General features: G+C 33.8%; 3 protein-coding genes across 7 annotated transcripts; 1 reads left to right on the top strand and 2 right to left on the bottom strand.

Annotated features, from left to right (window-relative positions):
- Nucleotides 231-7,951, bottom strand: LOC18605162 (RNA pseudouridine synthase 7). Its single transcript, XM_007038012.2, has 12 exons — nt 7,781-7,951; nt 7,648-7,691; nt 7,444-7,521; nt 7,104-7,204; nt 6,732-6,819; nt 6,456-6,534; nt 6,255-6,337; nt 5,818-5,883; nt 4,185-4,241; nt 3,432-3,557; nt 2,737-2,969; nt 231-567 (listed from the first exon to the last, which is right to left on the bottom strand). Exons 1-12 carry the CDS (start codon nt 7,911-7,913, stop codon nt 465-467), a joined length of 1,191 nt encoding a protein of 396 aa, XP_007038074.1. The 5' UTR covers nt 7,914-7,951; the 3' UTR covers nt 231-464.
- Nucleotides 8,136-10,580, top strand: LOC18605161 (membrane-anchored ubiquitin-fold protein 3). Of its 2 annotated transcripts, none has more exons than XM_007038009.2 (4): nt 8,136-8,282; nt 8,397-8,633; nt 9,473-9,643; nt 10,352-10,580. In XM_007038009.2, the coding sequence occupies exons 2-4, from the start codon at nt 8,504-8,506 to the stop codon at nt 10,405-10,407; spliced, it is 357 nt and encodes a 118-aa protein (XP_007038071.1). In that variant the 5' UTR covers nt 8,136-8,282; nt 8,397-8,503; the 3' UTR covers nt 10,408-10,580. The 2 variants fall into 2 exon arrangements, with proteins under 2 accessions (XP_007038071.1, XP_007038072.1); XM_007038010.2 differs by having other exon boundaries at nt 8,159-8,282; nt 8,371-8,633.
- Nucleotides 11,452-13,920, bottom strand: LOC18605160 (RNA pseudouridine synthase 7). Of its 4 annotated transcripts, none has more exons than XM_018117628.1 (8): nt 13,644-13,920; nt 13,514-13,556; nt 13,324-13,401; nt 12,984-13,085; nt 12,615-12,702; nt 12,316-12,399; nt 12,116-12,198; nt 11,452-11,703 (listed from the first exon to the last, which is right to left on the bottom strand). In XM_018117628.1, the coding sequence occupies exons 1-6, from the start codon at nt 13,771-13,773 to the stop codon at nt 12,334-12,336; spliced, it is 507 nt and encodes a 168-aa protein (XP_017973117.1). In that variant the 5' UTR covers nt 13,774-13,920; the 3' UTR covers nt 11,452-11,703; nt 12,116-12,198; nt 12,316-12,333. The 4 variants fall into 4 exon arrangements, with proteins under 4 accessions (XP_017973117.1, XP_017973118.1, XP_017973116.1 ...); XM_018117629.1 differs by having other exon boundaries at nt 12,355-12,399; XM_018117627.1 differs by having other exon boundaries at nt 12,116-12,399.

The raw sequence follows: 13,948 nt of genomic DNA, 5'->3' as shown, positions 1-13,948 counted from the left end.
TTTTTTATGTATTTTGATTGTTGTGGATGGTGGTTCCAGCTACCAGAGATTTAAATTTTTTTGATTTCTGCTGTTTTATTTTTTTTAATGATTTTCCTAACTTTCTCAAAAGTCCCCTAGCCTCAGATTTTTCAAGATTCTTATAAAACCCAGTTGTCTAAATCTTTGGACAGTCATAATCTTGACAGCATTAATTCCAAATGAGTAACCTTCAAATCAAAAAAATCCACCGAAAATAATTTCAAATTCCAATTGTCAAAGGAGCATTTAATACTCTGTATATTGTTGACAATGAAAGCCAAGCGTGCTTCCATCCCTTCTGTTTTTTTTTTTTCTTTTTATTTTTATTATTTTGTTTTTGTGTTTTTTGGTTCAATTTATTTATTTAATTTTATTTATTAAGTGGGTGTCTACAATAAGAGCGGTGCATTTTCTCAGAACAAGACAAAAAAGTAAGAATACAGTTAACTGAGTGATGCCCAATCCGGGTATGGGCATTCATAAACCCATCCAGGTCCAGAGTACCGAACACAATGTAGCCATAATCCCTCTTCATGCCCGTTATATCTGCCATAATGACAATAATAGTCAGAGACAGAGTGAGTTGAAAGTGCAGCTATTAGATTCTGTACTTAAATATCAAAACTGGACATAGGTAAATGCAGCAAAAAAAAAAAAAAAAAAGGCCGCTTTGCTTTGTATCAATAGAGTAGAATGCTAATGATCTTCCAAGGTCGGGCAAATATAACTTTGTTAACTAAATTTATTTTAGCTACTTAATAATAGAAAGAGTACATCCTCTCCTGCATCTTGAATGTTTCTACAGGAGACCGTGCTTGTAAAAACCAACCAAATTCCCTAAACCGTTGAAATCAACATTGCTTCAAATTTAAACAAACAAGGTGCGACCAAAGTTGAGACCCCAAGCCATGCACTAACCTCCTCGATTGAGACCAAGAACCTTCTAATACAATTTAACGGCCTAATAAAGAAAGATTTGAATGAAAGAAAATACATTCTCGAACTTAAATACACCATCTTTCTTTTCTGCTATATTTATTACCTAAGTAGATTATATAAAATCTACAGATGATGGATTAAAAAATGTGTCAAGGATAGGCGACTTCACATCTTTCTCTGTTCTTTTTTTTTCTTTGTTTTCATTGCTTTTTTGGTTCATAACTAGCTGGCAAAAGCATGTAAATAAAATGCTAGGAATTTCTATCTGACCTTTTTCTTTAAATGTGTATCCACCCTGTTTCTATATAGATGCATTTAGTAAGGAGACCTTGCATGCAGAATTTTCTTTTGGTAGGGGCAGTGATCAGAAGAAATCAAAGCAAAACTTATGAAAGCAAATTTTCTGATACACCTTTCTATTCAGTTATTACATGATCAACTCTGAACAAAATAAATCATGAAATAACTAGTAAATTTAATAATTATTGCTGTTTAAAGCATGAATCTCATCTCGCAAGAAACTAGCACTAGAGAAATAGCAAGCATTAGGAAGGACTTCTGGTTATTTGAAGTTTGGCTTCAATTTCTGGCTTCTACACTATTAATGGTCTAAAGGCACCATTATAACATCTTGCTTATGAAATCAATTCAGCAATTCACATGGTCGAAAATATGTGACCTTCTAACCTTAATTGACTCACACTCATTTCCTTATTTTCACTCTTCCTAAAATACAATGACAAACAATCTTTATAGCAGAAAAAGATGAAAAATGAATAAAGAAAAAGAAAGAAAATCAAATGAGGTGATTTTAATAATTAAGAATAGACTATTGTCATAAATTTTAGGTAAGTAGCAATGCCACAAACATGTTTACTAATTTCATCACCATATTTTCCAGCAGATTTCATTATTTAGCATTATTCTCAAGTAAAATTACATATGAAAAGAAAAGGGCTAACAAAGTATATTAAAGTGGTTAACAGGCTAACACTCATTTTCCTTTTTGTTAGTTAACATGACTATAATCTGTTCGTGTAAACCTAACAACCATCCATTGATTTTTCTTCAGCTCTTTGTTCTTTTATCACTTCAATTATGATTGGTTGTCATCATAATAAAATATAGAATGTAAACTAAGGTTTATGCTGCTCTAAGTTGGAACAAATTGATAAAAGTTTAATGAATAAATAAATGAAGCAAAGTCAATCATGCGTTTAACACTTGATGCTAGTAGATTGTTTGAAGTGGCTGATGATTCTCTTTTTCTTTTTTTTCATGTTTTATATACAAAAATGTTTACAGTGTATAATTATCAAATATCAAATCATTGTCAGGATCAATAACCGTCACTGTTGAGATTTCCTGGCATAGTAGATGGATATCTTACCAGTGTTAGTACAAAAAAATTAAGAGGTGCACTGAAGAACAATGTTTTTGACACAGTTACAGGCCATACAACAGATTCTTTGCAGGACTTACAAACCATAGATTGTTACTTCTTTTCTTTATTTACACTTTGTACTTTACCCAATGATAGCAGAGAAATTTATATATGGAATCCTATCATGTTGTCATGACATGGATAAAAAACCCAGTATCAAGCAGCAAATGTCAGAATATTTTTAACCAAATATATAAAATGACTTTGGTAAAACTGCATTATAAAATTTCAACGGACTATTGACAAGCATGATGTAGCTGTAATGAGAGAACGAAATAAAAGATAATTCAATTATATTGAACATTTACTATCACAAGTAAAAAGTGTCTTACCCATTTGGAGCTAAATTCGGACAGTGTGAACACATAGGATCAATGCTGAAATCTTCACTAGAGACCTTGTATTCCTCATTATGATTCTCACAACTGGTTACTGGACAGCTGCAAGAAAGAGCTGCAGCTCTATCAGCAGTCATCCCCAAAGTAGAGCGATCAACAACATTGTCTGAAAGGTAAAGCATGTCATTGGCTATTGGATGGCCTGTACACTGCAAATGGACACGTATCTACCACCAAGGAAATTTAGTGTCAGAAAATTACGCAGTTATCAAAAACAACAAATTCAAAACTATCAAGTTAGAAAAATATGCAGGAATCTAGTAGAGTTACTAACAAAATCTTAACACTAGGAAGTATATGTATTCCTTGTCCAGAAGAACACATAAATGCAAAACAAGTTCACCATAGCATTGTACAAGCAATTTCTAATTTGTCAGAAACCCATATGTAAGAGCCCTTCCAAGATGCAAATTTGTGGAAAAAAGTTTAAACTTTAAAAGCTGCTTGAGAATGCCAAAATGATGAAATAGAAAATAACTGCATGCAACATAAATTTAGAAGTGGCCCAAAAATACAATGCATGAACAAAGAGATATCTAAAAGCATCCCCTGTACACTAGAACAACTATGTACATCTCCTTTAATGGTGTTACAAAAAATTACTTAATATTCACTGTGCATTATCTTACTTGATGAGTTCGGCCAGTGGTTGGTTCACACAAGACAATGCTATGAATTCCATTGGTACTAATTCTGGTAAACTTAGTACAAGCAACCTTTCCCTTCAATGTTGTATCACCATTAGAGATGCCAACCTGCATAAAAAGGAAGATGCACTATGATTCAGCATAGCCACTTACACCTTCTTCTAATTGATCATTAACTAACAGATAAGAAACATCCTTGGGAACGTCATGAATCTTTTAACCTTAGAGAAGGAAAAGTCCCTACATAACAAGCAGAGCAAAGATTTATGGATCACCTACAGTCTTATCCAATGGTTGAAAGCAATATCACTACTGGCAAAGCATAGAGATTTAATTTGAATAGAAATAATGAGAAACACCAATACATTTCAATTGAACTGAATATTAGAACAAATAAAACTCACGGAAAAAGTTGCATGCCATTAAAAGAAAATCACTAAAAAGGGCTACATTTAGTTGGAACATGAATTAAGCATCAAAATTTTTGCATCTTTCTGGGCCACAAATATGTCTTACATTCAAATTTATCACTGAAGGGAGCAAGTTGTGAGGTGAAATGTCGTCAGCTTGCACTGAATATAAAAGTGTGCATTCATACCACAACTGATCTCATTTTCCTTCGTGTCTTCCTCTTCTAAAGCATGGTTTACATTCATTATAACCACATAAGCAGGTGTAGAAAAACACACACAACAACTATAACCCTATAAGTAGGTGTAGAAGAAACAAACTTACCTCTGCAGTGCTCCTTCCCTCTCTAGCATTGTAATCTACATTGGCATCAACAACTTGCTGAAAATAGAAGATCATAGCAAATGTCAAATGGGAAAATTTTGTACATCATGGCACGGTAGTTCAATAGTATTTTAACAACTACTTGTGTTAATTCACTGTCACACCACACCTCCCTAAAACATTAATAAATCGATTGAATGCCCTAGATTTTGGTTTCAACTAAAATTACTTTTCAGTTACGAGCAGCCTAGCAAATGAGAGTGGTTACTTTGGCACACAAGGCATGTATCTTGCGAGCTATGCAATTGATTTGAAAAATGTCAAGTAAATTGTTGGGGTGTGTGGTTTTAGAAGCAGATCTAGAACACTATACTGCAGAAAGCAATAAGTGCATGCACAAGGTGTGTTTCGTTTTGTTTTTCTTTAAGGAGTTGCAACTGTTCTGACATTGGAAAAGAGAAAAAAAAAAAAAAACAGATGCTTCGTCTACAAAATACTGACTGCATTTTTGGTTGGGGTATCCTCCCCCCCTTGTATGCTTGAGTTTGGTTCCTGGAATGGCCATTCCAGGAGAAGCCGGAATAGCTATACCGACCACAACCCCCCCCCCCCTCCCTCAGTAATAGCTATCCCGCGTGAGTGAGAATAGACCAAAAATTTTTGAACAAAAATGCCCTTAACTATCCTATATATAATAAAACCTAACCCTAACATATAAAATCCTTTTATATTTTTTCTTTTTTTTTCTCTCCCTTCCTCATCCACCTCACTCCTCTCTCTAAGCTTCCTCCACTGCTACCAGAGGATGGAAGCTATGGCTGTGGGGAGTGCCAGATCAGCGCAATGGAGCGCCAGCTGCATCTCTAGTGACCGGGCAACACAAGAGGAAAGAAAAGAAGAAAAAGAGAAAAAATAAAAATGAAATTAAAATTAAAATTAAAAATTATATTTTAAAAAATTATAAATTACTAATTTTTTATTATAAAAATGAAAAAAAACTAAAGTTTTAATTATAAATTATTAATATTTTAAATAAATTATTAAAAAATTAATTATTAAAAATAATTAATCATATTAAAGTTTTAATTATAAATTATCAAAAAAATTAATATTTCAAATTAAATACCATAAATTATAATCAAGGGTATTTTGTCTTTCTATCAACTATTCCTTTGTTATTCCAAAGCTATTTTGGTCAATCAAAAATTAGAATCATATCATAATGGCAATTTTATTCTACGAACCAAACTACATAATAGTTATTCTTGCCTTATTCTATTCTTATGGAATAACTACTCCATTCTCCCTCTATTTCATTCCGCAAACCAAATGTGTCATGAAATTCCATAGATGGCAATCTAAGTCTTAAAGAAGATCAGTGTAAAACTATATTGTTATAATACAAATATGTATATCAAAAGCTATTCCTTGTCACTGTTCCTTATGAAAAAAACAAGACAAAGAAAATGTCAACCAACAGATTGGCAGATTTTCTAATGTAAACAAAAACTAAAAAAGTCCTATGGACTACACCATCTGATCATCTATGCACTTAATCAAATTTGAACAAACAGAAAAATTCAAATTTGAATATAAATTACATGAATCGTCTAGCTTAAACAATATTATATACCTCACACTCCGGAAATACTCCAATGACCTTTGCAACATACTGTTTCTGCACCAGTCCAGCTTCAATCTGCAACCATCACATTCAGATTCAAATAAAAAAAATTCAGTTTACAAAACCAAAATATACACAGAATCATACTGATTTGGTAGGTAAAGAATCTTAAATTTCCATATCAAGCATATTGATAAAACAGATCTATTATATCTTTGATAGATAGAACAGCTAGTGTCCATAGATATCATGCTACCAAATTATGAAATACTACAACACCATATAGCCATGTTGCCAAAAAGATTTTAGCAGGCATATCTACTAGAAAATTATGCCAGCTTAAACACCAAGTTACAGTTTTAAACAAAACTGCCAAAAAAAATTTCTATTTTTATTTTTCTTTCACTCAAAAGACAAAAAACAAGAAAAGATCAAGGAAGACTTACATGTTGCCTAAAAATGTCAGCTTTAGCTGGATTTTTGGCCACGATAAGCAGTCCCGAGACCAGACGATCTAGTCGATGAATGGCTAACATGATTATGTCAAGGGAAAAGCAGAAAACCCTGCTTTTAGAAATACAGAAAGTACAAAAGTAGCCTTCTTTTACAGTTAAATATTTGCTCCATTAGGCACTAGGTTTGGATACGATACAAAGGAGACAACCCATGCTCTGCTTGGAGAATGCCCAAAACTGTGTTTTTACGATATTGACCACATGGATGTACCTACAAAACATTAAGAAATGAATTAGACTCCACCACAAGCCCAAAATGAAAAGGACACAGAGTTTCAGACAACACATTGTAAGAGTGGAGAAAGGTTCCTACTCTCACCATCCAATGAATAAGCACATTGTTGAAACACCCCCAACAACCATACATACTCATAATGTCAAAAGAAATACACTTCACCAAAGACTTACAGGAACAGATGCTGGTTTGCACACCGTCAGTACATCAGGTTCATTTTGAAGAATTGCAACATCCCAAGCCATCACTGGTGGTTCATGCCTACAACCTTTGCAGCATCAATTACAAGTTTTATAACTTCAAAACAAAATCATAAAGCAAAGAAAAGAACCTAATTTAAACAGAGCAAACAAAAACTATAGAAAAGTCAAACTAAATTTTGAAAAATTAAAAGATTTTCCAATCAATGCATGTATGAACCAAAACAGAATTATTGCCCGTTATATGTAAAAAAGTGAAAAATTATTCCCAAAAAAAAAAAGCCTTTTATCATAGAGATTTAGTGAAATTCCATGGGAGTAACATTTAATGTAAATGTGATGAACCTGTGTACAAAGTGGCTTATCTTCTGACATCGTTTAACTTTGTATGAAACAGGTATATTCTCTCCATCAACTTGTATACGTCCACATTTGACAGCACTAACCTACAACACTCCAAAATAACTGAAAAGGTGAATATTCAAACATATGCAAAGATAGATACAGGTAAAGGAACCAACTGCAAGAAAACTCCAATAAAGGAGTTTGCTTGAAACTTGTAACACATTTCAATCACCTACTCATCAATTAATACAAATTAACCAACAAATATTGAGGCTATGATATCGTTAAGGATTTAAGCTCAAAAAAAAAAAAAGGAAAGGGAAAGAGCAATGAAAATTACATAGTAATCATTAGGTCGGCCTCTAAATTCTTGAGTAAACAAATCCACGATTGTTTTTCCCTCCCATCGTTTATTAACCTGCGCAAACTCAACCATTAAAAACCGTGCTTTCTGAGAAAACAAGCACAATTAGGGTTTAAAAGATTTGTTAACAACAGAAATCAGAAAAATAAAAGGAGAGACATAAAAGAGAAAGAAACTAACATGAGATACGAACTCAAAGTAGTACGGTCTTACGTAGCGCTTCCCTGCAAAATTCACGTCAAAAGATTGCGCTTCTGTTTGGTTTACTTATTANTTGCATCTTTTTTTTTTTTTTTTTGAAAATTAAATTTACCGTTGTGAAATATATAATCGTCTTTATGAGCAGGATGAGCTGGAGTTTGCCAAACAATGTCCATCTTCCTTTTGTTTTTCTCTTCCTCTTTTTCTTCTTCTTCTCCTCCTTCTTTTCCTCTTTTTCTTTTCATATCTTTGTTTTTCTCTTCTTCGGCTGGGATTCTTTTAGAAATTTCCTACGCTCGAGAAGTAGTGAAGTAGACAAAAACGAGAGTGGGGGAACTCGACCTAAACGACGGCGTACTAAAGGAGTAAAGACAACGACGTTTCTACCGCTTTCGCAACGAAACCGCGACCCAAACGACCTCGTTTTGGTGGAGCGGCTGGGGCAAGACTTATTTGTCTTATTAGTCTTATTTGGGAGATGGCAAGGCTTGTTTGTCTTCTTCAGGTCACCAAAGACCAATCTTTCAAAAACAGCCATAGAAAAAATATTAAAAAATAAATAAAAACCTTTAAGGGGGAGCTTCAAATTAACCAACTACTACACAAAATTTCAGGTTGAGTTTTGATCCTCTGTTTGTATTCCCTCAATTTCTGTTTTTCTTTTTGGGTCGTATTTAAATTTGATCTTACTTGAATTGTCAGTTTGGTTTTTTCTTGTGGAAATTCAGGCGGCCGGACTTGATTTGATGAGCTGAAGGTGGTGAATCGGTTTGTAGAGTAATTGAACACGTGGAAGCAGGTCGGTTGTGGGTTGGAAGAGGTGAAGTGAGCGGAAATGCCGGAGGAGGATTTGGTGGATATAAAGTTCAGGCTTTATGACGGCTCGGATATCGGGCCGTTTCGGTACTCGGCCACATCCACGGTGGATATGCTTAAGCAAAGAATCGTCTCTGATTGGCCCAAAGGTTTATTTCAGCTATTCCTCTTTTTATTTGTTTCATTTCTTTTCAAATTGCGTATGAAGTTTTAGCTGTTGGGTTTTGTTTAGCAATTGAAATTTATATGCTGTTTTTTCTTTCCAAAGATTTATGGACAAATCCCTCTTAAATATGGAAGAAATGTTTTGCTATATGGTAATAGTAGGAGTGATCCAGTTTGAAGTTTGAACCTAATTTTATTGTTAAGAGAAATGAAGAAAGCTATAGGGTTAGTCATGGACTGCAAAAGAAATGATTACTCTGTAGCACAACACAAGATAATATAGTTTTTTGGAGTAGTATGATTTTAGGAACTTTGGTTCTGACCTTTTGCTGCAAAATGATGTCTTTAGCTTCATAACATAGCTATGGATGGCCTAAGAAAGATAGGACATCATCTTTCTATGTTGTTCTACCTTCATTGTTAAATGCGTTTGGTATCAATGTGAAAATGATTGATAAGAATTTCAAGATGTTCTTATGAATATATATTCGGAGAGAAGGCTAGTATGGCTGTGTAAAATACATGTTATTGTTGTGAATAGATTATTATTGAAATGACTCATTGATAAGATTCTCATCATGACTTTGTTTATTAATAAATAGATTTCAGAGAGAAAGATGATGATGATGATGATTTTGTTTGAAATATCATCTAAAATCCTTAAAGAATGCATCAGCTATTGCTCCATTGTCTTGTTGCCTACATCTATCGACAATCTTCAGCCTTTTTTTTTCAATTTATAGACCCAGAAGGTAGCATAAAGGCTAATAGTTTCAAGCATTTTGTTTTAATTTTCTTCAAAGCTCTTTCTGCCCTTCCTTAGGTAAGACAATTATCCCAAAGGCAGTGAATGAAGTCAAACTGATAAGCTCTGGTAAAATTTTGGAGAACAGCAAGACTGTTGGTCAGTGTAAAGTACCCTTTGGTGAAGTTGCAGGTGCGGTTATCATAATGCATGTTGTAGTACAGCCATCTCTTTCAAAAACTAAAACAGGTATTCTCTATCTTTGTCTTAAGATTCTTATCGTAGAATTATGTTGTTCCACTATCACTTCCTTCTTGACATGTAAGCTTAGCTTGCTCAGTAAATTGGACGTCAGGATGTCAACTGTTTGACATGGATCTGCACTTGTAGTATTAGTAGCTAAGCCCACTACTTGGAATTGCTTATAAGTGGTAACCAGTGTTTGGATGGGCGTCTAATGTTGCCTTTCTGATGGGTGTGATGTGTAATCCGCAGATGGAGGAGTTTCATTATTTGCTTAATTATTTTAAAAACTAATTCCTTTTGCGCGCGCATGTGTGTGTGTTAGGAGGAATATGTGGAAGTGAGAACTGTTGTTTAGACTTCATTAATGAGCATGCTGCATGAGTTATGCGCAACCTACCAGAGGCCATCTTTTCCTTTTCCTTTATTCATTACCAAGAGATCCTCCTAGCCATTTTTGTATCGTTCTACAATTCACACTGATAAATTCCACAAAACTCCAGAAGCCATTAGTTACCATCAGATTGTATTTTGTCTTGAAGGTCTATTGTCTCTGACTCTGTATAATAATAATAGTGTACCTTTACTTAAAGTATTCAGTAGAACTTTAGCTAAGTTATAACCATCTAAATAACATTGACTGTGTTGTTTTGTAGTTTCTTAAAATTTCATATATCGACTTATAGTCTTATGCTTGGTTTTCTATCTGAACAGAAAAGAAGATTGATGATTCACCCAGAAAGATTGTATGCTCATGTTCCATTTTATGAAGGCAAACATGTTAGGGTTGGAAAATTGTGATGCTGGTAACAATGTTTAGGAGCAGGAACATCGTCTCTGAGTATCCCTTGTGTGTTTGTTGGAAAGTCCATCTGTACAAGTTCTTTTAATGGAGTGATGATACTAACTGCATTTTTGGTTGGGGTATCCTGCCCCCCTCGTATGCTTGAGTTTGACTCCTGGAATGGCCATTCTGAGAGAAGCCGGAATAGCTATACCATCCCCCCCAGTAATAGCTATCTCGCGTGACTGAGAATAGACCCAAAGTTTTTGAACAAAAATGCCCTTTAACTATTATATATATAATAAAACCTAACCCGAACATATAAAAACCTTTTATTTTTTTTCTTTTTTTCCTATCTTACTCATCCACCTCACTTCTCTTTCTAAACTTCCTCCGCTGCTACCAGAGGATGGCGGCTATGGCTATGGGGAGCGCCAGATCGGCACAATGGAGCGCCAGCCATATCTCTAGTGGCCAAGCAACAAAAGGGTAAAGAAAAGAAAAAAAAAGAAAAAATAAAAATGAAATTAAAATTAGAAATTATATTTTACATAATTAGAAGTTACTAATATTTTATTATAAAGTGAAAAAAACTAAAGTTTTAATTATAAATTATTAAAAAAAATTAAAACTTAAAAATAAATAATCATATTAAAGGTTTAATTATATATTATCAAAAAAATTAATATTTTAAATTAAAAATAATAAATTATAATCAATGGTAATTTTGTCTTTCTATAACCAATTTTTTTATTAATATAAAATTATTTTAGTTAATGAAAATTATGACAATTTTATTTTACGAGTTAAATTATGTAATAATTATTTTTATTTTAATTTATTTTACGAAATAATTACTTTATTCTTTCTATTGCATTCCGTGAGCTAAACGTGTCAAGGAAATTTCATCAATGGCGATCTAAGTCTTAAAATAAATCAGTGTGAACTATATTGTTATAATACAAATATGTATATTAAAAAGCTATTCCTTGTCACTTTTCCTTATGGAAAAAGCATGACACAAAAAAGGTCAACCAACAGATTGGCAGATTTTCTAATGCAATCAAAAGGTAATAAGCTCCTATGGACTTAAGCATCTGATCAGCTATGCACTTGCATCTGATCATCTATGCACTGAATCAAGTTTGAACAAACAGAAAAATTCAAATTTGAATACAAATTACATGAATCGTCTAGCTTAAACAATGTTATACACCTCACACTCCGGAAATACTCCAATGACCTTTGCAACATACTGTTTCTGCACCAGTCCAGCTTCAATCTGCAACCATCACATTCAGATTCAATTGAAAAAAAGTTCAGTTTACAAAACCAAAAATATACACAGAATCATACTGATTTGGTAAGTAAAGACTCTTAAAATTCCATATCAAGCATATTGATAATTGATAAAACAGAGCATTTTTATCTTTGATAGATAGGATAGAACAGCTAGTGTCCATAGATATCATTCTACCAAATTATGGAATACAGCAAAAACATAGAGCCATGTTGCTAAAAGGATTTTTGGTAGGCATATCTAATGGAAAATTATGCCAGTCGTGTATTTCTTGTTACCAACATAGTTATAACACCAAGTTCCACTTTGAAGCAAAACTGCCAAAAATTTCTTCTATTTTTATTTCTCTTCCACTCAAAAACCAAAAAACAAGAAAAGATCATGGAAGACTTACATGTTGCCTAAAAATGTCAGCTTTAGCTGGATTTTTGGCCACGATGAGCAGCACCGAGACCAGACGATCTAGTCGATGAATGGCTGGCATGATTATGTCAAGGGAAAAGCAGAAAACCCGGCTTTTAGAACTTTACCAGAAAGAAAACTGAAAACAGATTTAATTTGCATACAGAAAGTACAAAAGTAGCCTTCATTTACAGTTAAATATTTGCTCCATTAGGAGCTAGGTTTGGATACGATACAGAGGAGCCAACCCATGCTCTGCTTGGAGAATGCCCAAAACTGTGTTGTTACGATATTGACCACAAAACATTAGGAATTGAATTAGTCTCCACCACAAGCCCCAAAAAAACAGGACAGTGTTGCACACAACACATTGTAAGAGTGGAGAAAGGTTCCTCCTCTCATCATCCAATGAATAAGCACATTGTTGAAACACCCCCGACAACCATACATACTCATAATGTCAAAAGAAATACGCTTCACCAAAGACGTACAGGGACAGATGCTGGTTTGCAAACCGTCAGTACATCAGGTTCGTTTTGAAGAATTGGAACATCCCAAGCCATCACTGGGGGTTCCTGCCTACAACCTTTGCAGCATCAATTACAAGTTTTATAACTTCAAAACAAAATCATAAAGCAAAGAAAAGAACCTAATTTAAACAGAGCAAACAAACACTGTAGAAAAGTCAAACTAAAATTTGAAAAATTAAAAGATTTTCCAATCAATGCATGTATAACCAAAAAAGAATTATTGCTCGTTAAATGTAAAAAGGTGAAAAATTATTCCCAAAAAAAAAGCCTTTTATCATAGAGATCTAGTGAAATTCCATGGGAGCAACATTTAATGTAAATGTGATGAACCTGTGGACAAAGTGGCTTATCTTCTGACATCGTTTAACTTTTGTATGAAACAGGTATATTCTCTCCATCAACTTGTATACGTCCACATTTGACAGCACTAACCTACAACACTCCAAAATAACTGAAAAGGTGAATATTCAAACATATGCAAAGATAGATACAGGCAAAGGAAGCAACTGCAAGAAAAACTCCAATAAAGGAGTTTGCTTGGAACTTGTAACACATTTCAATCACCTACTCATCAATTAATACAAATTAACCAACAAATATTGAGGCTATGATATCATTAAGGATTTAAGCTCAAAAAAAAAAAGGAAAAGGAAAGAGTATTGAAAATTACAGAGTAATCATTTGGTCGGCCTCTAAATTCTTGAGTGAACAAATCCACGATTGTTTTTCCCTCCCATCGTTTATTAACCTGCGCAAACTCAACCACAAAAAATCGTACTTTCTGAGAAAACAAGCACAATTAGGGTTTAAAAGATTTGTTAACAACAGAAATCAGAAAAATTAAAGAGAAAGAAACTAACATGAGATACGAACTCGAAGTAGCACGGTCGTACGTGGCGCAGCCTGCGAAATACACGTCAAAAGATGGAGCCTCTGTTTGGTTTACTTACTAACATCAATTGCTTTCTTTTTTTTTTAAATTAAATCTACCGTTGTGAAAAATATAATCGTCTTTATGAGCAGGATGAGCTGTAGTTTGCCAAACAATCCCCATCTTCTTTTTGTTTTTCTCTTCCTCTTTTTCTTCTTCATCCCCTTCCTTTCCTCTCGTTCTTTTCATGTCTTTTTTCCGTTCTTCTGCTGGGATTATTTTTGAATTATTCTACGCTCGAAAAGTGACAAAAACGAAGAGTGGGGGGAACTCGACCTAAACGACGGCGTACTAAAAGAGTGAAGACAAAGACGTTTCTACCGCTTTCGAAACGAAACCACGACCCAAACGACCTCGTTTTGGT

The sequence above is a fragment of the Theobroma cacao genome, chromosome 3, assembly GCF_000208745.1.
Source record: "Theobroma cacao cultivar B97-61/B2 chromosome 3, Criollo_cocoa_genome_V2, whole genome shotgun sequence".
Lineage (NCBI taxonomy): Eukaryota > Viridiplantae > Streptophyta > Magnoliopsida > Malvales > Malvaceae > Theobroma > Theobroma cacao.
This window is presented reverse-complemented; position numbering and strand designations above follow the sequence as displayed.

Coding starts and splice junctions, on each gene's coding strand:
- LOC18605161 (XM_007038009.2), top strand. CDS start 8,504: ATGCCGGAGGAGGATTTGGTGGATATAAAGTTCAGGCTTTATGACGGC. Junction 8,634..9,472: donor CGTCTCTGATTGGCCCAAAG/GTTTATTTCAGC, acceptor GCCCTTCCTTAG/GTAAGACAATTATCCCAAAG. Junction 9,644..10,351: donor TCTTTCAAAAACTAAAACAG/GTATTCTCTATC, acceptor CTATCTGAACAG/AAAAGAAGATTGATGATTCA.
- LOC18605160 (XM_018117627.1), bottom strand. CDS start 13,773: ATGAAAAGAACGAGAGGAAAGGAAGGGGATGAAGAAGAAAAAGAGGAA. Junction 13,557..13,643: donor CGATTATATTTTTCACAACG/GTAGATTTAATT, acceptor TGTATTTCGCAG/GCTGCGCCACGTACGACCGT. Junction 13,402..13,513: donor ACTTCGAGTTCGTATCTCAT/GTTAGTTTCTTT, acceptor GAGTTTGCGCAG/GTTAATAAACGATGGGAGGG.
- LOC18605162 (XM_007038012.2), bottom strand. CDS start 7,913: ATGAAAAGAAAAAGAGGAAAAGAAGGAGGAGAAGAAGAAGAAAAAGAG. Junction 7,205..7,443: donor GCCGACCTAATGATTACTAT/GTAATTTTCATT, acceptor GGAGTGTTGTAG/GTTAGTGCTGTCAAATGTGG. Junction 3,558..4,184: donor AGGGAAGGAGCACTGCAGAG/GTAAGTTTGTTT, acceptor CTTTTTATGCAG/GTTGGCATCTCTAATGGTGA.